The sequence below is a fragment of the Gavia stellata genome, chromosome 2 (assembly GCF_030936135.1).
Source record: "Gavia stellata isolate bGavSte3 chromosome 2, bGavSte3.hap2, whole genome shotgun sequence".
Lineage (NCBI taxonomy): Eukaryota > Metazoa > Chordata > Aves > Gaviiformes > Gaviidae > Gavia > Gavia stellata.
In genome coordinates this window covers 43688039-43712959 of record NC_082595.1, presented here as the reverse complement: position 1 = coordinate 43712959, position 24921 = coordinate 43688039, and the positions used below count along the sequence as shown (strand labels likewise).

The following is a 24921-nucleotide window of genomic DNA, read 5'->3' as shown; positions in this document are numbered from 1 at the left end:
GTCTGTAAAATAAAATATTGTTTTTAACAGTCATATGGAACAACTCAGTTGTGTAAGTGCATTTTTTTAATCAGTCACTTACCTGTCTGAAATCATTTGCAAATTTGCCACGAAGTGGCAATTTAAAAAATTCATTAGAAAACCTCCCTGCTATTCTTGCATAAAGACTCAAATATCATTTGACAGATGAGAACATTTTAGGCAGTATGATAACTGTGTGCCTGGGAAGACAGAACTGTTGCTGTTACATCAGCTGGACTGTTGGGATAGCAGATGAAGAAAAATCGTTTGAAACGTCTGTAACGAGGATTAGAAATGGTGGTCCTGCCTTTTGAGTGGGGCTGCATAATTGGCAGGTTTTGTCTTTTTATCAGAGTGATAGAGACAGGGCGGTTCTCAGTCTGCATTATGCTTTCTAAGACATTCTATGTCAATATGAACAATAAGATTAAAATAGGTCTTTACCATTAGCACTTTTTTGAAAAGCCATAATAATAGGGGATAACGTTGAAATAAGTGGAACACAAAAAACCTGTAGCATTGTACTCTTATTTCAATTCATTACACATAAGAGAACAAGGTTTTGATCAGTATGTATTTGATCAGTCTTTAGTGGCATTATATAACAAGTAATCCTCTAATTTATATATTGTAATTAGTTCAGGTATTTGTTCAAGGATGTGCTAACTCTGTCCAGCGTATATATATTAAAAATGCTTATAGTTAAGGTGAGACTATTAACAGCTACTAATTTTTAAAATTTTATTTCAAAGACCTGCCTATTTCCAAACCCCTTCAGTTTGTTCAGACTGTGAAGAGTTGCTTTGGCAAATACGTATCATTTGCTGTATCAGGCTCATGGGAAAAATGGCTTAACTTCCTTCTACAGAAGGAACTGACATGTCTGGATAAGCTCAAAACTCATTCAAAAGCGTATTGTGGAACAGCTAATTAGGATCTTGAGTTAGATTTTTTTCATTGTTTCCTTTTTAAAATTTCAGCATATACAAACATCCAAACATAAATCCAAACCACTGCAAATGGTAGTCATGCATTACATTTAATGGGATGAACCAAATTAAAGGCATGATAAATTCAAGTATAAGCACTGCAAGTGTAATAAAAAAATACAGTTCTGTTTCATTCCTGTTTACATAGCACTTACTGCTGGATGTGAGGTCTGAGATGTTTTCTTCACTGTAGATGTCCTGGAAAAATGCAGTTTCTCTTGAATGCAACTATCCCTTCTCATATAAAACTGCATTGGCATGTATTAACAAAATTTCTTGGAATGTTGGGGTGTTTTTCTCTTCTCTACAGCAAGTGTATTACTGCTGTTTGTTCCCTCTCTTAGTTCCATCTACCCGAGAATAAAGGAGTACTTTGTTTAATGAGTTTTGTTTGACAAACACTCAGTAAGGGAAAGCAAAGAGATTATGGAGAAAAACACATGGAGGCCCTTAGTCCTAAATACATAATGATACCCAGTTTCTGTGATGAAAACTGTGAACAGTGATTAAAAGGAGTAAAATCTTGAGAATCCAGAAACTCTGTAGACTTACAGATTGGGGGAGGGAGGGTGTGGGAGGGTAGGATTCATTTAAGTTGGACTGAGAGCCAGAGGATATTGTTGTTTGTGGGTTGTTGGTGGTTTTGTGTTCTTTTTTTTCCATCACAGATAATCTTATTAAGAGTTTAAATTTCCTAGGAAAGAACTATGCAATTTATTTTAATTCGTAACTGGAACAGCAGGACATTTCTATTCAACTACAGGCTTTGCTTCTCTCTTCTTGATAGCCTTAGCCTTCTGTGGGTCATCCTATAACTTGTTACCTTTGTATGAGTCTGTATAAAAGAATGAAGGAATAAAGCTACTAATAAAGCTTATATGGTAACTGCAGCACACAGGAGGAGTGGCCTTAATAATTTGGTGTGTGAAATCAAGAAATTAGGAGAAAAGTCTTGATGATTGCAGCAGTGATATACCCATAGGTTCTGTACCTGACGTTTGGTTTCCTGTGATCCTGTTTGTGAGCCTAGTGCGAATGGAGTTAAGTTATTACAAAGCTGTTCTTACACAGGAATTAGATTATTGCTATTAGTGCAGTGGCACAGTTATTTTCTGCTGTAAGTGAACCAAAACGAAACCCTTGTATCGTGACAAGATTGCTGTGAGATACACGTATCTGGTGTTAGACCTAACATTTGTCTGTAGTAGACAGATAAAATGCTGGTGCTGCACGCTTGGTTGGTGAAAGTGCTGGCTTAGAACTATCTTAGTAGGATCTCAAGCAGTCTGTTTTAATGAAGTTGTAGTATGTTCTGCTTAGGTTTCAGTTCCCTATGAGTAAACTGCAGCTTGAAAAAGGATATGTGGGTTTGCTTTTAGTACAGCCTTTTTGCAAGATACACGTATTGCACGTCATGAGACCTTTACTGTCAACAATTAGAAAAAGTTGTCTCATTTAAGCTTATTCTGATTTAGAGCGTTGATTTCATCAGCAAGGCAGCAGACTTCTCCGAATTAAATTGTATTTTGTCATGTGTTCCTCCTACCCTGCCAGAACATAAACCTTCATTGTACAGATACACTAAAACAGCAAGGGGTGAATAATTCTTGTACTGTTGACAGTTCAGGATGTATCAGTTGAATAATTTTCATATTCATTATTTTGTAAGAATTGAGTATTATTTTGTAAATATTTCTAACATACTTGGGGGGGGAAGAAGTGTTACTAATAAAATTATCACCAAATTAATTTGTGTACTTTAAGTGCTCTTGTGTACTCTATTGGCTTTCATAATTCTACTCTCTATTTTATGCATATTAAAAAGGTTAGGGAAAAATAGCATGTAAAATTTTCAAGGAGTGGCCAATTAAAAGTGAAAAGCTTTCCCCTGTATCTGTTGCTATAGTAACCAGGCAGCTTTCCTGGGGTCCAAAGAAAACAGCATTTATAATGGAACAAATGCTGAGAAGTGCTGTGTTTTGTTTCAGAAGCAGAAATTAATGCCCACTGGCCCTGAGATTGCAAATTGAGCTGTTTTTCTCTTAAACTGTACACTGCATCTAGATTGTGTTCTTTTTTCCTTTTCCCTCCAAAACTTTTCTTAAAGATGCAGCTTCAACTCCCCAAAAGACCTCATATCTCACTTAAAAGCAGTTCTGCAAAATTGAGTCTACTAGGAGATCTCTAATGCTCTCTGGTGGTTTTCTTATCCCTAATGTTGTGGGGGAAATACCTTGTTTTATTTGTTGACAAAAATGTAGGTAAACATATACATGTGTAAATAAGCCCTTAGTATTTCTGTACAAGAAGCTGGTTGGTCATGTGAAGTATGTATTTGCCCTGTTCAAAACCATAAACTTTTCTGATGCTCAGTGTGAACGCAAGTTTTCGCTGTGTTCCTGTGGTCTTCCTGACAGGGAGCAAGCAACCTGTGGCAAAAGCAGACTCTATCAATGTTTGAGAAATTCAGAAACTGCTTTGGAAAATACATTTATGTGCATTTCACTGCAGATTCTATATGTCAAATTTTCTTTGTCACCTCATTTTTAAATAAGTTCTTGTGTCTTTACATTTTAGTAATTTAAATTTTTTTTTTACTTGACTCTAGCTTCCAGAAAAGGTAGGAAAGTAGAGAAGAAACACTATCTGTAACATATACTTGAGATCACCAATGCTACTACTGGAAACTTGCTGCATTTTGGGTTTTTTTTTTTCATCAGCACCATTAATCAGTATTTTCTTTCCTTTGTCTAGCCAGTATTTTTGTTCAGCTTCGTAAGTTCTGTCTACATGAAAAACTTATGTTGTTTGAATTTCATCATTTCTGTTGAAAGCAAATACAGTACCTCTGCTGCTGAAGCAGTAGTACTATATAGATGTACTTGACAGCTGAGCTGTTCCCACTGAAAGTACAACATGGATGGATGGCACCTTTGTGCCAGAAGAATATGTCCGCATCCGAGGTTACTATGATTTAATTGATTTTTAAAGAAACCCACAAGCTTAGAGCAGTTTTGGTTAGAGCAGTAGAAAAAAATCCTCTCTTTTTTGAAGTTTTTTGGGTTTTCTCAAGCAATTGGTACACTGAGAATGTGTTTAGAACAGAAGCTGTCCTTTGGTCTGAGTGTATCTTTTATTTCAGTCAGAACTAGCACGTCTTCAATTTAATGTCACATAGAATCTCTTCTATGAATGCCAGTATTGACTTTCAGACCTTTTAAAAAGATGGGTGATTGTCCATCATATTAGCATATTACATTTATATGTATATATGTGTACATTGAAGGAATGGTGTTACATCATTCTGTTTTCAGACACAGGGAAAGTGACCGTTCTGTGAACGAAGCTGATTTTAGAACTATAAAATAAAAGAATAAAACAAGCTTGAAAGAGATCTTTGTAGAAGCATTCAAATACAACTTTGGATGAACTGTGATACACAGTGTAAATACAGAGTTGTATGGTCACTTAAACTGAATGCAAACTTATTTCTGCCTCCCATTCCTTTAAATAGACTAGAATTTTAAAATCTTAATATGTTGAAAAGTAATTCCTTGGCTTACATTTTAGAAAAGCCCTAGAGCAACAGAAAACATATAGGGAATGAGTCTGATTTCTAATTATAATACCAATTTTCTCCAGCTGCCCTTCAGCCTGTATATTGAATATTGTCTAATTTGTGTATCATGTCAGAATTGTCTTGTGGAAGGATCTGAAGAAAGAAGTGCTAATTACTTTACAGATTACATGGAAGTTGCTCTAGATGGAGGAAGTGCCATGGGGGAAAAAAGTACTAAGTGCTAATGGCATGTGAACTAATTGGAAATATGTAGATAACTAAGACAGACTAAAATTCTATAGGGCCTTGAAAGTTAAGCCAAATCTTTATATTCAAATACTATGACATTAGTCACTGCACAGCTACGTTATCAGTCACAATAATGTCTTCCTGTGTTCTGCCTGTTTCCTGATGTCTGACCAGTTGATTTAGAATTGATGTGTCTCAGAGGAACATATCTACTCAGATTTATCTTTCTTTTCCTTATAGGTGGATGTGGCTGTGGTGCATTTCACTCCATTGGTGCAACCAAAGATACAGCAGCCGTTCGAGCTAGTAGAAAAAGTAGTTCGGAGTGTTTTTCAGTTTAGAAGAAAATACTGCTTCCGCGGAATTGAGTAAGGATCTTTAACGAAAAATTCTCAGACACTGTTTTTGTAAATGCGTCAGCTACTAAATCAGTTGAGAAATGCTTGTAGCTATGAATTTGATTTTACTTCTCCCTTTTTAAATTTGTCATCATAGTTCATCAGATCTTTCCATTTCAGAATGGTTTCTGGAGACAAAACTGAGATGAATCTCTTTCTGCTGTAATTATATAATAATTACTGTGCATTTTTGTTAGAGCAGTTGAAGCTGTTAAAATTACTAGAATAAATCAGTGAGCTTTCCAATAGTTTGTCTGTCTCAGAAACAAAAAGAACCCACCACCAGTCACAAAAACTACAGCATTTGTTGGTTGAGTTAAAAAATGAAAGTCTCAAAATTCAGAACCAAAGATGGCGGGGAGAAGGAGGGAGAGCGTCATCTGTGGGAAATTTTACTTATTTGGGGATAATGTCAAAAGGTTAAATTCTTGTTTCTGTGTTTGCCCTTTTATGGAGTTCTTACTGACTTTAAAAATCCCCATGTCTTACTGAGGGAATTTATAAGGTTCTCTAACTGATGCAAGAAACCTGCAGTCTGTTTGCCAAGGATCCTGTTAAAACTCCAACATAGCCATGTGTCTGACTTGGTGTGGGGGAAACCCAGCATTCAGTATTGTAGAACATGTGACAGAGCTGCTGTTACGACTAGAGGCATGCTGCTGCAGCTTGGGCTAGCTGAATTTTGCTGGACACGGTTTTGGCCCTGATGCACTGTAGAATTAGAGTGGATGCCACCTTACTGAACTGCAAGCCTTGTATGTCACTATTTTAAAGGTGAACATAGAATTTTGCCTCTAGTTTTGTTGTTTTTTCCTTGAGGCAGTGAATGCCATTGATGCAGACATTGGATCTAAAACAAGTACTGATTTGCCTGTGTTAAGGTTTGAGTGTGCATTTGGAGGTGGTTAGAAAATGAGGTATCCAAACTCTAGATCGATTTGTATTTGATTTACAGGGTGGTGGGTGGTTTTTTTGTGAAAGAAGGGTTTCAGATGACAATGTAAGCAGAAGGCATGTGCAGTCAGCATATCTATATTATGTAGAATACTTTTGCCAAAGTTTAAAAAAAAAAAACCCCAAAATCTCAAATTGCTAACAACTGCTCTACGTTCTTTTGAGGCAAGGGGGGGAATCTGAACTTTTGGACGTCACATTTTCCCTAGCAGCTTATCATACTTTAGCCCTAGCGTGCAGCTAAGAAACAGAATCCTCTTATTCTTTAGCTGACCTGAAAAAAATAGCAAATTTTGGTGTATAATAAGGCTATTAAGTTCATTATAAGGTATCTATCTATCTGTCTATTGCATATACTGTATAAAAACAAGGTAATAGAATCAGTTTACATTTGTGTGTAAATTCTGGGATGTGAGAGAGACATGGCATATAAGATTAAGCTATTAAGTCCATGAAGAAAAATATTGTAGTTTGAGTTGCTGTTCATGGACGTTTATAAGATGGTTCATAGTCTGTATAAAAAAGGTGATTAAACATTTTTGGCTCCAGGTACGTCTTTTAACTACCAAATCAAAGGAGAGAATAATTTCAGGAGGGATATCAAAATAAGAATTGATCCATTTTAACCTTGCTGACATAGACGCTGAACTAATGGGGACGTTTTTGACCAAGGCCTGGAGTAGCACTTACTTTAAACCAGGTTGTTCCCAGAAGTTCCATCCTTCTCTTATTTTAAACCCTTTCTTAATTTTGTATTCTGTATGTCCAAGAGCCAACTATCACTTACTTATACAAAGCCTTCTCACTAGCTTGTCCAGCCAACCTGCAAAACACAGCTGGGGGTGTTACTGTATTAGATGCACAGCATTTTTTAGGTCTTACGTATGTGTGACAGAGGCAAATCATTTGAAAATGGAGACATGCGCATCAGCCATGTGCAAATTTTCTGCCTTCCTGACCCATTGTAGACTGAGAACTACTGCTAATAAGAGCTAGTCCTTTCAATAGTTTGCACTTTGTAGTATGCGTTTTTGTGAGACATTAAAAATCACTTGAACCAATACTATTCCTTAAAATGTGGGGAACTTGTGAGAGAGGGGTGCTAATGCATTTGGCCACAGAGTAAATGAACTGATACGACTATCTATAAACAATGATAGAGCTGAAAACAAAATCTAGGACTCCGGGCATATTCTCCATGTTTTAAATATTAAAAAGTGACAGATAATTAAATACTCCTTTCTTCCTTCTTGGCTTTTTTTCTGGCATTAGAATTAATGACAAGTGATAACAATATCTTTCCCATTGGAATGAAACAGCCTGAAAGTCATATGGTTTGGATCTCATCTGTTTTGCACAGTTTAATCTGTTGTTGCTCTCTAAATATGAGGCTAATTCTAAGAAGGCTCTGTGACTGTATCCATACCCAAAGCTCTTCTCACGTTAGCAAACATGAACATACATGTGTGTGTTTAATGTACAATGTATGTATATGCTTTTCTGTGTTGTCATAATTTGCATTTGCAGAAAAAGGGCCCTTATATATATGTTTCCGTTTGCTTAGATAATGAGCTATATTAAAAGGGCCAGAGCTAAAATAATGACATCCTTAATAGTAAACCTATATTAAGTAAATTCCTAAGAGGATCCTGTTACTCTTAAGGGAAATGGAATTGTCTGTCTGAATTTTTTGAATTTGTTTGTCTTCTCCCCACACCTTTTAGGACCTTGTTTCCTGAAAGTGGACGTTTGAAAAGAACAGAACAGCTGATGATGACAGCAAATGTTGATCCAACTCTGCGTCCTTTTCAACTCTCCATGTCACACTTTAGAAATCTCTGCAATACATACAGGAAAATGTGTGATGAAGACCCAAGCCTTTTTGTGTACAATTACAGAGAAGAACTAAGGCAAAAGAAGACGACGAGGAATTTACTTAAAAGTACCAGTCAACCTGAACAGACTGAAGAGGAAAATCAGCTGTAACAGCTGTAATTGCAGCAGACTGATTTTTCTGGTAGTTTTAACTCCTTGATCTAGAGGTGTTGATGCAGTAAAAGGAGGCTTATATATTCCTACATCTGTGCAGGTACAGCACAACTACTTTTGAGAAAGTAGTGGAGAGAGAAGGCTTTCCCATTTTATTTATTCATTCCATTCAGCTGCAGACAAAAGTAAAAAGACAGTTACAAGGTGCCTACAGGTTCTTTGTACTTCAGGGGAATGGCTAGAACACATACCAAGAATAGGGGATGTTGTGAAACATGTAATTAAGTTGGGAAACTTCTGAAGTAATTTGAGTTTTGTATGAATGAAAGTGCATTATTGAAACATAAGAAAAAAGACTTTTCATATTTCAGCATGTAAGATGGTGTTTGGGTTTTTGTGCTCTTTTTATCCTGAAACATATTACTGTGCAGAGTAATTTCAAAACCAAAAGGTAAAACTCTTTATAAATATACTCAAGTGACTGGCTTAAGGGAGGATAAAGTGCACAGATTGCCTCATGGTCTGCTAATATTCTCATTTATGCAAAAGCAAAGACTTTGGGATTTAAAGCTGCAACTAGAGAAAAGCAGCATGATAAAAAGGAGAAAACATGGCTAAGTACAATACTTATTTGTCTTTTACTGTACAGGCTGGTAGAGAAAATAAAAAATACAGTCAAATAAAAGATTACAGGCCAAGCTTTGTTTTTGTATTTACACATATGTATAAAGTATAAACAGCATCTTGAAACTTACAAAAATGAAATTTCTGCACTATTGTGCACTAAAACACAATAAAATAACTTAATTCTGCTTTAAATAAAGCAAAAATGAGAACCAAAGAAATAAAATGCCCAAGGTATTGAAAAATTCATTTTGCAATGCTGCTTTCCATTGTAATCCCCTCTGCCACTCACTAGCACCTTTTCCACATTACTTAACATACTAACAAAGCCATCCTTCCATTCCCTTCCCCTCCCCAAGAACACTACGTCATCTTAATAACTGCTTGAAAGGGATGAACTAATTTACAGACCTTGGCCAACTTAATCTATTTTTGATCCACAATAAATTAAAATAACTTAAGAATCCTTTACAGCTGTTTTTGTGGAAAAAATGTATTAGTGCACAAAATCAGATAGTAGTTTTCCTGCAGCTTCCATGAATTTACTAGTTTTAAAGCAAAATAAGTTTGCTGAATTTTATGTGGACTTCAAATGAATATTTTAAATATAGTGCTTAGAAAGCTAGGATTTTCCATGCCTCTCCACAGCTTCATAAAAACAGTCCTCATTAACTACAGATGTTAAACTCTGGACACTAAATTCTCTCTCTAAAATCGAGTTCAGATCCAGGTTTGCAGCATCAGAGTGACTGTCAAGGGACTGGTGATGTTCTTGCATTGCCATTAAAGTTCCCCTGTTACGCTTTGTGCTGTTTACTTTTCTCTTCACTGGGCAGAAATGGCCACGCACCAGCTTTGGATGCTCTCTTGTCTTGAAGCCATCCCCTTCGTCATTTTCAGCAGCCTGATCCCGTTCAGAGTCAGTACTCGGTTCCTCTGAAATCTTCAGCCGTTGGAACTGTATTTCAATGTCTTTCGTAGGGCTGCCCTTCTTTAGGCTCTGATAGTCATCGTCATCGTCATCATCACTGAGAATATCAGACTCTTTGACAAGAACATTAGAAAATTCAGATGCACAACTCTGTACGTGTTTATCGGGAGATGAATTTTTGGGCTCCTGTATGCTCTCAGCAGTGTGGCAGCTGCTGCTCTGAGTACTGCTGCTCAGGCTGCACTCATCAGAGTCCTGGAAGGTGCCTTTCCCTGGGTCACCATTCCACTCACTACTGGATGAATTCTTCAGTACCTTCAAGGACCTCGTGGAAGCTGTGCAGAGGAAAAAGGCAGTTTTATTTTGTCAGCAAAACATCAGCTGGTTATACTGTCTCAATAGCCCACTTGTAATTACACTGTATGGAGTCTCATTTGATAATCATCCCAGGTCAGATGTGTCAGCATTCTGATACCGACAGTGCAATCCTGTGTCAGAGTTGTCATTCCACCTACCGGATGGCTATATGCTTGCCTTAATGTGTAATATATACAAAACCCTCCAAGAATTGTAGTAATGATTTACACACATCCGCAGGAAAGCAAGACTTCTTATTCAGGCACCTCAAGCACTGGAGGGCCAGGTTGTAGGCAGGAGTTGAACTGTCCCAGTTCCTGTTGATGTTAAGGGGACTTTACAGACAACTGATCAGATGGAGAACTTGAAATAATAGTAGCTACTCATTTAACTAAAATGTCTGAAGCCTGTACTTGATTAGGGTATCTGCTGGGATGTGAACTTAGTGCACTGAAAGAAGCAAGACTCCTGCCTTTTGCAAGTTGTTTTCGCTTTAAATGTTATTAGGGCCGAGTTACTCAAGGGAACCCAGAGGAAAGAACACTAATACTGCAGGCCAAAGGGAGTCTGTTTCTTCCCAGCAAAATTAATTTGGGCCTTATTAAGTCTTCCCTGAAGAGAACTAATGACACATCACAGTGTGGGTGGGATGGCAAGCTTGCTTATCTCCTCTAGCCCTTGTCATGCACTGAGTTGTGGAGAAACTACCACCTCCCCAGCCCAAGAAAGAAATGCGATTTGTGGGTCTGGCACATGACACACCACAGTCATGGTAATAATTGTGAACCTTCTGCCAGCACGGGAGTCCGGGCTCCATTTTTCACTTTGACAGTGTGTTTCTTACCCAGTTTGGCTGTTGCAGGTACACGGTTCTTGAGTGGGACAAGGCGATCTTTACATGTTTTCTCCAGCGGTAGCTCACATTTTATGTGACGTCTGAAATTCTCCCGCAAAATAGAACGGATCACCTTCACGATGTTAGTCTTGTTCTCACAGTCACTGCAAGTTTAAGAAAACAGGTAACATAGTTTTCCCCTCTGAAGTAAGACACTATTGCCTGCCTCCTTTCTGCTGATGTGCTTTAATGCAGTGGGGTTTTTTCAGTAGCTTGCTTTAGGTAGTGGTTTTGCAGCTAACATCTTTATGTGTTGTTAGGCATTTCACACACTTTGTGTTTTGAGATCTTGGTTACTTTCCCTTAGAAAAATGGCCTGAAAGGTGACTTCTGTACCAAGGGATCACCCCTTAAGTAGTCTTTATCCAAAAGTAATTTCTGCTAACGAACTGAAAGTCTGATAAAATCAGTTACTTTGCCCATATCATACTGGAACTTATGAACATATATCTGTGCAGATTTCTAATACTGGATCACTGAGCCAAATTCACTCCGATTTCAAATTGTATACTTTATGCAGTTAAACACTGGCATAGTGCCTGGACTCAAACAATGAGAGCCACGTTAGAAGTGCTGATGCAAAGGTCATGCAGGGGAAAATTTTTTTTTAATTCCATTAATGTGATTTGTCAAATACAACCTCCACGTATAAAGCTTACCTGCTGCACAACTGAAAAATTGTTTCTGGCCTGCCTTCCAATTCTGACTTTGTGTGAATCAGTTCCCAGATACAGCTGTTCTCTGTTCCTGTGCATGGAAGGAAACGTTATTTTTGTATACACTTCACAAAACCTTCGGCATCAGAAAGACCAGTGTAGACCTCCTCCACTCCTGAAAGCAGTGTTAACACAACCACGGGTGGATCTACAGAAGATGTCACCTGAGATGGAACGCAAAGGAAAGTCCCCTGAACTCTCCTCTTGCAGCAGCCTAATGCTGCCTTTGATAACCTCTCTCTTGGAGAGTTGCTTTCCCCCATTCTTCTCACTTCTCGCTGCCTTCCAGCCTTAAAAGGCCTTCTCCCAGGTGTGCAAAGCATTTACTTGCTCTAAACACCTAGTGACACTTTACATTAGATATAGAACTGGATAGGATCATAAAGATCAACTCAAAGGGAAAATGAAAACACAGCCCTCTACTACCACAAATTACGCAGTCAACTTTCCCACATTTGGAAAAACACAAGGGTCAGCACACACACTGCCTAAGGGCGTCACCAGGATGTCAGCCATGGTAAATCACCTTCCTGTTCATAGTGTCTTTTCATTGGGGATTTCCATTCTGTCATTCCTTCACATCATGTTGCAACTTCCTGAACTTGCAGAAGCAGCCAACATACCAAATGAAGAAAGTCTCTTAATGTATCAAGCCTGTACCCCCTGAGTGTACAGACAACAGTAGATACTATATTCTCTACACCTGCCTGTTTCCAGAGGCTCCAGAAAGATGTGGGAGAAGCAGTATTACAGAATCCCAGAAAAGCATTCAATCCTAAAGTATTCAGTTCAAGGGAATTACCTGCTGTGTTCCCCAGTCGAACTTGAAGAGCAGATAAAGGAATCAGCCAACGAAATTTAAATGGATCCAAGTCACCATAATTATGTGCAGCACGAACATTAGTAGGCTGCAAAAAGAAAACCAACAAGGATATTTCTAAGAAGCAAAAGTAAAAAAAGTGGGGTTTTTTTGTGTTACTCTTAAAAGACCTGCCTCTGAAGAGAAACTAAATTCATTAGACTTTTTCCTTCGGTACCCTAATATGTGCTTGTAAATGTAGTTGAAATGGTGATAGACACAACCTTTAGAATTTGTAATTGCTTCAACTTTTAAAAGCACTTCTTTCTAATGGATAAAAATAATACTTTGTACATAAGTACTACTAGGAAACAAGTTTCCCATGAAGGAACCCCACAGACTGTTGATAAGCAGAATACATTAATCATGCAGCTGCTGCTGCTACTTTTAGAGCCCCTCCATCTGTTATGATAAACATGGTGCAGTACTTCACCACTGGTACTCAGGATTTACAACTTGCTACTTGGCTTCAGCATTCCAGTTTTGTAAATGGGGGCAGAGGAGGTTATGTTTATAATGCCCCTTCTCCTTTCCTTCCAGGGTGATCAAGGGCCTATAAACAGAGGTCTTTAACCTACACACTGTGTTAATGTAGGCCATTGTAAATGCCATCTGGAAGAATTAATGATTCCTACATGGCAATGTTTCATACTCTACCTGATGGAATAAACATGGGGCTCACACAGAGAAGATGCTGCTGTTTACTAAATAACAAAAAATATTTACTGCTACACAGATACTGAGCACTTGTTTTAGCTGTGACAGCTAGAATTCCAGCCTAGCGAGGGAAGGTGGCGTTTCACCTCAGTCACTCCCCCTTCAACACCAGTATGGTCCATCTCACACTGCAGTAGGATCCTGTGCATAAATACCCACCACCTCCACTGATACCAGACTTACCATTTTCTTTTTCAGTTTGTAGTTCTCCTTGTACACCAGTATTACAGCCCTCTTAAAAACTAAAAAAGAAAGAAAAAAGGAAAACTGTTAATTACAGGTGTAATATTCAATGAAAATATTATCCTGGAGAAGCTGATGATTGTAGTCACAGGAATGTGAAGATAGGCAAACTGATTGAAAAGCACCTGCCCTGTATTAAGATGACAACTGGGGTTTTTATGCTACACTTGTTCATGCAATGTCAGTATTTTTTCCTCCGATTTTGTTCCGAACGTTTAGGATGAAGCCATTCTGCACCTTTATTCTGAAACTACCAGCAGCCACATCGAACTCAAGGGCAGTACAGCTCTATCCCTGCTCATGCATCCACGTTTCCTTCCAGTGGAAGAGGAGAGAGGGGCAATGGTATGCAGTTGCGTCTCATCCCTACATGAAGCCAGGATAGCATAGCGAGCACAGCATTTACCCCAGAGCTTGGTAGTTTCCCTCAGTTCCACATATTAGGTGCATTTTCTAAGCTACCCACATAGCGTTTCAAGTGAGAATAAAAGTTGGTTTCCCAAGTGGCAAACGAGTAGTTTGCCATCCATTCATACATGTCCTGCTGGGAAGTGTCTGGCATATGTGGATCACTGCAGAGCTCATCCAAGGAACCTGGGAGGTAGCTCCTGTTTGTTCTTTTGTTAGAAGCATCCCTTCCCCTAACCTGTCCTGCTTCCCAGAGAAGGAGTGCATGACAGCCCTGAGAAAGAGAAACTTGTCTCTCGTCAACCTGAGTTGTTCTGTAGGTGTTTATCCAATGACATTTTAAAGAAATAGTTTTTAAAGAAATGGACAAGTGCATAAGATGTTTCACTGGAAGATTTAATTACTTAGGTAATTATTAAATGATTAATTGTATACATACTATTAAATAAAACTCTTGATTGTATTCTCTAATTTCCACATTCATTTCTCAGGTTAAAATAATCCAGATGGGGATTTCGATGCAGTAGCTGTAAAGCAGAGGTTAGCCTCCATTCCCAAGAGTGGAATAAATCACCATTTTCCTACCAGCCTCTTTTGAAAGCTTGGTTTAGCAGACTATTTTAAAGAGACTATTGTCTCTTGAAAATCACTCTTGAAATTCCATAGTTTACATATAGGCAGGAGAGCAGATGAGGTTGGCTCACAGAGCAAACAGCAACAGCAAACAAACGAATGGAAACTTTTCACTTCTCATATTATGAAATATAACTATGTATTTTTTCAGATGTAAGTCTACCCTAGATATCACATGGCTACAGGGAAAGGAGATGGTGGCTTTCACCTTGTGAGAAGATTTAATGTGGCAATCTTTAGATTTGAAAGAGCAGAGAGTCATTAAGGAAGGCACTTACCAAACACTGTAAGTTCAAGGTCTTTTCTTGCTTTGCCCAGTGATGGGAAAGGATTCAGCCAGGAAACTGTAGAGTACATCAGAAGTTCTCCCATTGAAAGCTCTGTCACCTGTATTAAATTATAACAGTAGATAATATAAATAAATAGTATAAATATATACATCAGTGCTGCGATCCACATATGTAAGTAAAACATTAATGAGTACACATCAATAACTTTAAGGATCTATGTATTCTGTATTTACTCTATGTACAGAGAGAAAGGCAGAGAGATGTGCACTACGGCAGGAAAAGCGTGAGTAATCCCCTTTTAAAAATAGGTAACAACTATAAAAAGCAATAGTCCCTAAGTTATGGAAGCTGGATAGAAGTTCTTACTATTAATAGCTTAGAAGAATATTAAGTTGGTCTGATGATCTGTCACTTACATATAGCCAGTTGTGAACTGACCGATTTATTAGCTGTAAGTATCTTTAATTTCTATAGAGTAATTAGTATTAACGACACTGCCAATAGCAGAGTTAATGGAGGTCTTGTACTCTGAGGCTGCTTTCTTCTGTGGGACACTGTGTAGAGTCTCCCAGGCTGTCAAGTTTTGTTTCCCCATAAATGATGGGAAACCAGGCAGCCAATGGGGGTGATTTGGCTTTTACTAGGAGGAAATAAAACAACCGAGCTGGCATTTCTCATATCTGATCTTCACCTTTACCGATTTGATCTGCTTAGTACTCGTTTGATGTAAATAGCTAAGTTGAGACCTTGCTGCCCCAGTTCTGGGAGATGCGTGCACACAGTCTGTTTAACTAATGGTTTTTGCTCTGACAAATACCCGTGGATGCCTCAGCGCTGGAAGTGTAGAGAATGAGAATAACAGACCTTAATGTGAAATCCCTCAAATTGCCATTTTCATTTATATGGGTGAAAAAATATCTTAAGAACTTAAGAACTCTATAGCATAAAATCTGAATGCCTTGGGGCATGGATAATCTCTGCAACATTTGAGAAAAGGAGAATTTTTCCTACTGAGAATTACATCTATTCCTGCTTGCAATTCCTGTCAGTGCAGGAGGCAGCTCTGGCAGCTGTCTGAAAATTTTACCGTAACCTACTGACAAAAAGAAACTTGACAAGCAGATATGAAATGGAAGTCAAAATATTAAAGGAGAATGGAGGAAGCCCAGCACAAATAAGTTCCCAAAAATATCTCAGGAAGACACAAAACACCCAGTGGCAAGCAGGATAATGCTTCAGGAGTGAATAAAACATGTTGTTCCTTCTCTTACCTCCTTCTCTATTCCACTTTGATCTGCAACCAGTTGGTCAAATACAGTGCCATAATCTTCATATATCTTCTGCATCTCATTGATGTGACTTGCTACTTTTTCCATTGCCTTCAGCGCTTCTGTAAGGTTTAAATGTTTCAGAGACAGCTATGTAATTCCACTGTATTTTCTAACCATGATGTTTTTTATTGAATTCCACTTGAGGCAGGAAAAATGACACAGTGTTCCCAAGGTTTGGTGAACAGAATTCTAGCTTTACATCAGTGCTTTCTCATAGCAACGGTAGAAGGCATGCATCCTGATTAGAGTAAGTGAGAAATGCTCATTTGGTGTCTTAAGTGCCTGAAAAGGCTGCAATAAGTACTCCAGTAATAAGCCCCTAGATGTATGAATATTCCTATCAACATGATCGTAGACACGGTTAGGTTTTGCCTCTAGGATCTCTAGAGTACTCTATACCCATACTAGGATAAGTCATCTGATGAGCTTTAACAGAAACAAATTGCATTTGGCTCACCACAGAACAGACAAAGAAATACAGTGCTAGGTTGTACAAGTTCCTCGTGGATTGTATCCATGAAATTAAATGCTGGTGGCCAGGTTTTGTTTACATTTTGTTTTCTAAGCAAGAATGACACTAGATTTCATTAGACTTTTGTGTTGATTCACAAAGGCGTTGGACAAGGGCACTTAGTTTCTCCAGTCCTGCCAGCTCTTAACGGTGCAGCCTTTTAGAAGCCTGGCATCCATCCTGACCTGCAAGTAAGTCACCCCCAGGCTTGGTTGCAAGGGCAAAGGAACAGTATTAGAAGCTCCCTTTGAAGTCAGTAACGGCCTCCTGACATTTTGCTGACAATATATTTTGCCTGAATCCATTTTGTTAAAATGACAATCATTCCATAAAATAAATCTCTAGACTTTCATCCACCAGGTGCTGACAGACCTGAACTGGAATTTGCCAGGGTGAAGTCCTAAGCATCTGAGCCTAGAAAAGCAATCAACTCTAATATATGTTAGACAAGTCTTTCTACGTGGGAAGACCGCTAAGCTTTGACACAGATCTCTTCCACGCAAGCAAGAGTCACAGCCAAACCTCACACAACTACAATTTCCTTCTATGGTGCTCTTACACTTTGACACATTTCAAGAACTGAATAATAACCACAAGATGGAGCTTTGGTCAGTGTTTCCCAAGTGGGGGGAAAAAAAAAGCAACGCTATGACCTGACATGCTCCTGTGCAAGAACTGAGGAGAAAGACCCCAGTCCTATTTGCCATGACAAATCCTGGGTATATCTACTTCTCAAAGGGACTTGGACATACCAAATAGGACTTTTTGCTAAAAGCACAAAAAAGCTACTTACTATTTTTAAGGAGAGGGAGGGAATTCTCTCTAGGTTTTGACAAGTTCTGTGCTATCTACCAGAATGGCTACCTGCATCTTCAGAAATAAAACTTAACCCATATTCATTCCTGAGGAAGAAAGGAAGAAGTTACCTGTCAAATGATAGTGCTCCTCACTCTCGTTGTCTGTCAGAGACACCAGCTCTTTTAAAAGCAGAGGATATTTCAGCACTCTCTGAACAGGCTTTATGAGATACGACTCCAGTGTAGAAGAGTGTTGCTTGGTGGGATTTCGAGCATCCAGAAAGGCCTTAAAGGCACTATCTGTTTTGGCTGGATGCAAATAAAAGAGTTGGTCAATTAAGCATGGAAGTCATAGAAGCTACAATAATTTGAAAGCACAGAATTGCAACTTGTAACCAGCGCCAAAAGCCTCACCCTTTTCAACAGATGGTTTACAAAGTAGTTTACACTATGCATTTCATAATCATTTCCTGCATTAAATAACATACCTAAGGGCTAAGAGAGAAATCCTATCAACGTGAGATTATTCTTTAATGTAATTTTTCCACTGCACTGCAGTGGATCGCAGAGGAAGTTATTCCTAACTTATTCTACCATTTGTTACTGCTTTTTGGAATATGAGCTGGATCTGCAGACAGCACAAACCTGTGGAAGATGCTTCTGTAGCTATTCAGACTACTGCGTGGATGTTACAAAAGGAATCTTATCCCTTCAGTTCTATATCATACTTCAGCAGAAGCACCGACCTTAGCTATTCCTATTGAAAGATATCCACTTAGTCCTTGCTTTGTACCCATATTCTCTGCAAGTCGACAAGATTTGTTACAGTAGTTCACGGCAGTTTAAATAAATGGAAATGAATTACAATAATGAAGACAATAAATTACCTCTCTCAAGAACTTTCTGAACTTTGATGTGGTTTGCACAGAAGCCACTGTACAGTTTAAAGTGGTCAGCATAATACAGAAAGGAGCCTCCAAGGGAAAACAGCAATTTCTGAAATCAACACAATCAAAATATTAATTCATTACTAGACTCCTAAATAAATGTTCAGGCACATAACAGAGGCTCAACAGTGTCATTATCTGCTGTCTTTCTATACATATCCTATATGCTATATACATATAAGAATATGTATATAAAAAACATGAATATACTACTAGTAGTAGCTCTGTGATGTTTCTGTATTTCTCTGGGTATAGAGTTCAGCCTGTTTAGGCAAAGCCTACAATTTTCTTCGTTCTCCCTGCACAGGTAACACCACTGCAGCCATTCTGTCTTACTGTATCTTTGAGGCAGCACAGGAACAAAACCCAACAGACATGTAACAGCGTATGTTGTGCTGGGAAAAAACATGAGCAATACGAAGCAAGGCATAAAAGTGCCAAAGCCAGAAGAGACAGTGTAAAACAAACAGAGAGGATTGCTTTCCAACTGTTTTCCTTCTTTCAGGCAGGTGGTAATTACAGGGCATCTCTGATGTTCTTGGATGAAGGGGCGCTTGGAAAGATGTGGGAGGGACTGAATCATGAGGGAGATGTTTTTAGAAAAATGCTTCCCAAAGCAAAGATAAGAAAGAGGAGTAGTGAGGGAGGAGTAGGGGGAGGAGGAGAGCAGCCCTCTCCTCTGTTTTTAATCAATGTTTGCTCCACAAAAGGCAGCAAGTGTCCGGGATACCTGCCAGCAGTCTTGTCCGGTCCTGTGACAGTGACTCCATTGCCAGGGAACCTACTTCCTCCAGTTAGGGCAGGTACTGCGTGGTGCCACCATGACACAGCCTACAGCCATTTACACTTCGTAGGTCCTCTTCTTGGACCTCGCAACATGAGCAACTCATGCGGCATTTAACAGGAAAAGCTCCCAGTCTGTAGCAGGTGAACTGGGCGCAGTGGGGAGGAGCACAAGGCAGGGCAGAATTCAGCACAGAGATAATAACCTTTCTACAAGAGAGCTCTGCATCATCAGCATTGCTAGTTTATAGTATAGTCAAAGTCTACTCTGCATCTTCCATGTTGCATCTTCTGCCATGGGAAAGAGGAAGATAAAACTATGAAAAATAGCACTTATCTTTCACTACTGAATAGACGTTTGTAATCCAAAGTCAAGCTTCAAACATATGAAACTTAGAGCTCTTAAAGCCAGATTTTCACAAACATTTGCAGGCACACTACAAAGTATTAAAAGACGAAATATTTACCCGGAACTGGGATGGCGTTTCCAGTGTATTAAAATCTGAGGAAGAAGATATTCCATCTTCAAGGGTCTCCAAAAACACCTTCTGGAAATCCAGCATTTCTGGCAGACTGCCGAACAAGGACTCCATCTGTGAAAAACGTCAGGCTATGAAGTACAGCACTCCATGCACCTAACAGTGGTCTTGCAAAAACAATCCATTAAGGAGATGTGACACACAAAGAGGTTGCAAAGGCCAATAGTGTCTTTGGGAATACTTTTCAAACGTGTTTTATTTTAAAAAACCCTTACAAAAAAAGCAAAGATTTCTTAGAGTTAAGTCAGAAGAACAATTACCCTTAAAAAAAAGAAGTGACGCACGCACCAGGCAGAAATCCACTGACTGGTGTAATTCCTATTGCTATGTTCCCTGTTTGCTTTTTTCTGTCGTGTTCTCAGCAATGAAAAACCCAAATGCCAAGGTCTTAACCCGTAAAAGAATGAAAAGCACATCTTTCAGTTATTCCCTCACCTCATCCTGGGTAAGGAAGGTTTCATTTTGAAGGGGCTCCAAGTATAGCTCAAAGAGGCAGCTCAAGTCCTGCAAGAAACAGAACTCATTCACTTTTTATGTAACAGTTTGCAATTGATCTTTATACGACAACTGCAGGATAGGGGTAATTTTCGGGAATGAACTAGAGATACAATTTCTTTTCTGTAACAAACTTACCTGCTAAATTAGATGCAAATTGATTTCAGTGTAATGTTTTTGTTTCACCTTTAAGGCTTTACAGCTTGATTATAACAAATTATATTTTAGTATAGCATGAGGAGAAAATGTTACAAATGACGGCTTTCTGAAGAGTCCATGTAATGAACAGCATCAAATGTTTTAATCATGCATGTTAGATAAACCATAAAAAATAGCCACTCATTTAAACATCAGTAGTAATATTCAGAAGGAAATGTAACATTTTAAAATCCTATTAGGTATTAACATGTCTAGTTATGGTGTTGGGGGGACATGATTAGGGGCTTTTTCAGTCACTTCTTCAAAGAATTGGTGCCACTTTTGAAGACTTACTGTTCCACACCAAAGCATGATGGCAGGGCTGGGGCCCACTGCAGGGCTCTCCGACCCTGAGAAGAGAAATGGCAGGAACTCTTATAGAGAAGGAATAACGAGCATCTCCCTGAGAACGCCGTAACGAGTATGTGCAACGTGCCAGGATTTTGCCTGGTGCATAACTTCGCACATGTCAGGGACCTCCATGGTCACGCCTTTGTTTAAGCGATTCCTCTATAAGAAACATCAGCTGGACATACATGGGGGTCCGTGTTCTGTAAAGCTTCCTCAAGCTTTACAATGTATGGCTGTATTAGTGTATTGATGGAGGTACTAACAACAGACTGAAAGTGTTTTCTCTTCTTTTCCATATACATTATTGCAGCAAGTACTGATATCTGTAAGCATGAGTTTTGAGATCCAGTAAAGTAGATGATTCCTCCTTGCTGAAGGTCAATGAAATCAATGTTTTCATGTTTCTTTTGGCATCCAGTCACATGAATTTGGGGTTTATAAAAAGAAGAGATGTACATCTAACAAATTATGAACTTAACAGTCAGAGAGGAAATAACATATGTGTGATGCTACAACCAACTGGAGCTGTGCCTTTTAGCTTTGCTGATTCAAAAATAATTACGCACTGTTTTCCACAATTAAAACTTTTTTTCTGATTTGTAGGAGACTCTATTCTGTTCTTCTACCAGATTTATTTTCATCTTGAAAACTATGGAAACATACCCTGGAAAACCCCTACGATAACATATTGTGGGTATCTACTCCCCTCAAATTACTTACTCTCCAATATAAATACAAATTGACTAGAACGAAAGCTACTAGGTCAAATCCTACAGCCTCTATTACAGGAGCAAGCCTACTGAAAACAACAGGAACAATTAGATAAGTGGACTTTGTAGGTTATGGCCCTTGTAGAGGGATGGTTATATAAAGGTAAGCATGAAATATGTTAAGACCATCCACAAATCATCGTCAGCCTCAAAAACAAGGCTGTAGCTAGCCAGATGATTTTTTTTTTTTACCTTGACGTAAGATTTCTCAGTGTCCATAAGTTCTTGGATGACTTTCCTCAATCTATCTGCATCAGAAAGGTGGCGAGCTAGTGGCCGTGGAGGTGGATCCTGGTTACCTTCCATACCGCTTGCCTGGACTTCTTGGAAATTTCGGCACAATGCACTGATCTGTTCTGCGCTCTGTTAAATGAGAAGAAAGAGACAAGCGCCGATGTTTTAGAATACAAGCTGTACTACAATTATTTTTAAATTCCTCAAATTTTGCTCTTGTTCCAAATTAGGGGGCCAGAGCATGCCATTGGTTTTTGTCAACAATGTATCCTGATAGCTTCGAACAGCTTCAATTTATAGCAGATCCAGATCACAGCAGTAAAATGAAATGAAAATTTTCTAGTGATTTTTCAGTGCAAATTATTTTTGGTCTTCAGATACAAGCTCATGGGATGCAAAAGATGAGACAGCACTCAGATGTATCATATAATTTGATTCTTATGACACTAGCATCACAATGTTTTCCATCTTTCTTATTTTGCAAGACTCACTGCATCAAAATAGACAGAATTAGTAGATAAAGATCTTTTAAGCATCCAGAATAACTGTTTTACTTGTCACCTTTACCTATACTGTGTTGTGTGGTTTTTTCAAACAATGAAATTAGGAGCTGAGGGTTCAGACAACTACGTATCAAGATTTTTTGCTCTCAGAAACGGTGAATGGAAACCTAAATCTTCAAGATTCTTTAGAAGAATGATAAACATGAAAAAAACCCAGAAAATTTTCAAGCAAGGAAGGAATTGGAGATGGAACAACAACAGTTAATCTTCTAAGGCAAAGATGGAAGAGAGAGATTTTTCTGACACTATGAAATGGTTGTGTAGTTCACTCTTGCATGACCAGCACTAATATCCAAGAACAACTTTCACAGGCAATAATCTTTAATGCTTAATTTGAAAATTATTCCACTGTTGTCTTTCTTATATGACATTTTCCTCTAAGCTACAATATCACTACCATTACCCAGTTCTACCTTAGCAGCTGTCGGTATCCACCTCTTTACACTACATGAAACAATTCTTCTGCAGTGCTTCTGTCTTTCAGACACTCTCTAAGATACTGGACGGTTGCATATGCTGTGCCATATATTATCTTCTATTCAGTGAATGCATTCAAATGAGGACTACATGAATGCTGCCTTATTTCAAGTGGAAGTCTTGTTTCAGTGAAGAAATCAGGACATGAGTGAAATCAGGACATGAGTGCATTTCAGAACTGTCTTAATCTGCACTAATTTATTCCACATGCTGTTTCAAGTGGTCCTTTTTGGATCTCCTGATTCACCACTGATTATCTGTGTAGCACCAGCACACTAGGTCATCAAATCAGCAAATGCAAAAGTTATTCTGAAACCTAACTGAGCTACACAAAGCCTAAGTGCACTAGCCCAAAAGCTAAATGCACTAGCAGTATTAAATCTCAACCATTCATGTGACAAAACAGGTAGATCCCTCACACCTATATGATGGAAATAAATGTTAAAATGTCAAATATTTGCCATGGAGTCTATATTATTCTGTAGCTTCCCAGCCCCCAGTTTTGAACAATGCCACCACTCTACAAAAAAATTGTTACTTTTGTCACTAATATGTGCAACCATCTTCCACAATCCTGTATAATGACAGCTTGCAGGACTACGAAATTTAAATACATTTTATATTTACAACATTTATTAGGACCCAACAAAATGCAATGTAAATTGAATGGTGTTTGTTGGAATTACAGCTGCACACTGATGGAATACATTTTAAAATCACAGTCACTCTGTGCCACTAAAATTAATTAGTGTTTTGGAAATAAATCACAACTTAATTTAGGAAATGGGGGGGAGGGTGTATTTTAAAGCAACTTCTAACTAGCTGAATGCCAAAGTACTTGAGTTTTGTTTTCTTTGTTTCTGATGTCAGAAAGTTTTGTATTTGTATCAGAATGACTCAGATTTTATGCTCTCTACAGCTCAAGGTGCGCGTGGGCAGCTTGATTTACATCAACCTGATGCCTGATCAAGGACACTGGATCAAGGGTATGAGACAGCCTATTGAAAGCGAGTCATAAGCATCATCATCAGGCACAGTTTTACAAGGACGAGTTTGAAGTCCTCTACTCCTCCTCAACCACCTTCACACTCAGGGCAGACAGATATTGGAGAACATGCTATGTTCTCCATACCCTTCAGTTTTGGGGCCAGAGCTGCATCTGCCACCAAGAACCACTGGGTAAGAAAGCATATGGAAATAGATGATACTCCTCAACATAAATACTATTTGAGCACCTAAGCAACATAATTTTGGTGTCAGAAATTGTTCCGCATAACTGGCCCAAGCACAGGGCACAGGATTATCGAAGGTACCTCTCAGCCATACTGCCAACAAATAGTGATTTTTATAAACTTTAGCATGTTCCTCAACATGTAAGCACTTTGCGTTCGCAAGTCTGGCATTAAAAATATTGCCCTTGTCCTGCAGTGCTGCTTGTAGGCTCTGGTCCTTTCCCACACCTTTGCTGCTCTCTGTCTTTCCCTTTATGGGAGACTTTCAGACTGTGCAATATTCAGACCTGATTCTCACTCTTTGTGTCCACTGTGGTATTTACATTTGGGTCAAAGCAAGCATGAAATGCTACTTGACCACAGGACAGAAGGATTTCATATTCACTCCTACACATTGCATGGACCATAGAAGATGTAGGAACACATTTTGCCAGTGAAACCACAAAGTGTACATTAGATTCTGGACCAAGAGCCCAGTATTCATGAGAAACTTCATAATGAATAAATAAAGAGGAATAAAAGCTATTCTTGCTTCATATTTCTTCCCAAAACTGCCTTACCACCTGGATTGGGATCTCCATCTTTTTTCCACACTGCTCTGGATGCTACTTTCTGCCTCCCACACTAAACAATATCCTGCTCTTTATTATTTTTGCTGCTTAAAATAGATCTTTTCTAGAAAGGCTCCAGTGACAACCGCTACGAACATCTCTTTTCTATCTTTTATGTGTGGGCAGGAGGGAGCCAGCCTCTGCCCTGTTACTGATTGCAGATGGGATTTCAAAGCCACCTGGGCACTCTGGATGTCAAAGTAGAGTTTGGCAGTCCAGTGCCCTTAAACCAAGAGGTCTCAAGAGCAGC

The 24921-nt window shown here is 38.7% G+C and overlaps 2 protein-coding genes across 2 annotated transcripts in view; one reads left to right on the top strand and one right to left on the bottom strand.

The window, feature by feature from the left end:
• The window catches only part of TFB1M (transcription factor B1, mitochondrial), a 29161-nt gene extending 20994 nt beyond the window's left edge, over positions 1–8167 (top strand). Inside the window, exons 7-8 of the mRNA XM_059828660.1 lie at positions 5059–5186; positions 7895–8167. Of these exons, the coding sequence (XP_059684643.1) occupies positions 5059–5186; positions 7895–8156 (390 nt within the window). The 3' untranslated portion in view covers positions 8157–8167. The remainder of the gene's footprint in view (positions 1–5058; positions 5187–7894) is intronic.
• Positions 8168–9401: 1234 nt separating this feature from the next.
• TIAM2 (TIAM Rac1 associated GEF 2) overlaps positions 9402–24921 on the bottom strand; it is a 92323-nt gene continuing 76803 nt past the window's right edge. Inside the window, exons 15-26 of the mRNA XM_059828650.1 lie at positions 21747–21917; positions 20176–20244; positions 19669–19794; positions 18359–18467; positions 17601–17780; positions 16104–16222; positions 14821–14929; positions 13442–13500; positions 12485–12590; positions 11626–11713; positions 10916–11070; positions 9402–10049 (exon numbers count right to left, since the gene is read on the bottom strand). Of these exons, the coding sequence (XP_059684633.1) occupies positions 9406–10049; positions 10916–11070; positions 11626–11713; positions 12485–12590; positions 13442–13500; positions 14821–14929; positions 16104–16222; positions 17601–17780; positions 18359–18467; positions 19669–19794; positions 20176–20244; positions 21747–21917 (1935 nt within the window). The 3' untranslated portion in view covers positions 9402–9405. The remainder of the gene's footprint in view (positions 10050–10915; positions 11071–11625; positions 11714–12484; positions 12591–13441; positions 13501–14820; positions 14930–16103; positions 16223–17600; positions 17781–18358; positions 18468–19668; positions 19795–20175; positions 20245–21746; positions 21918–24921) is intronic.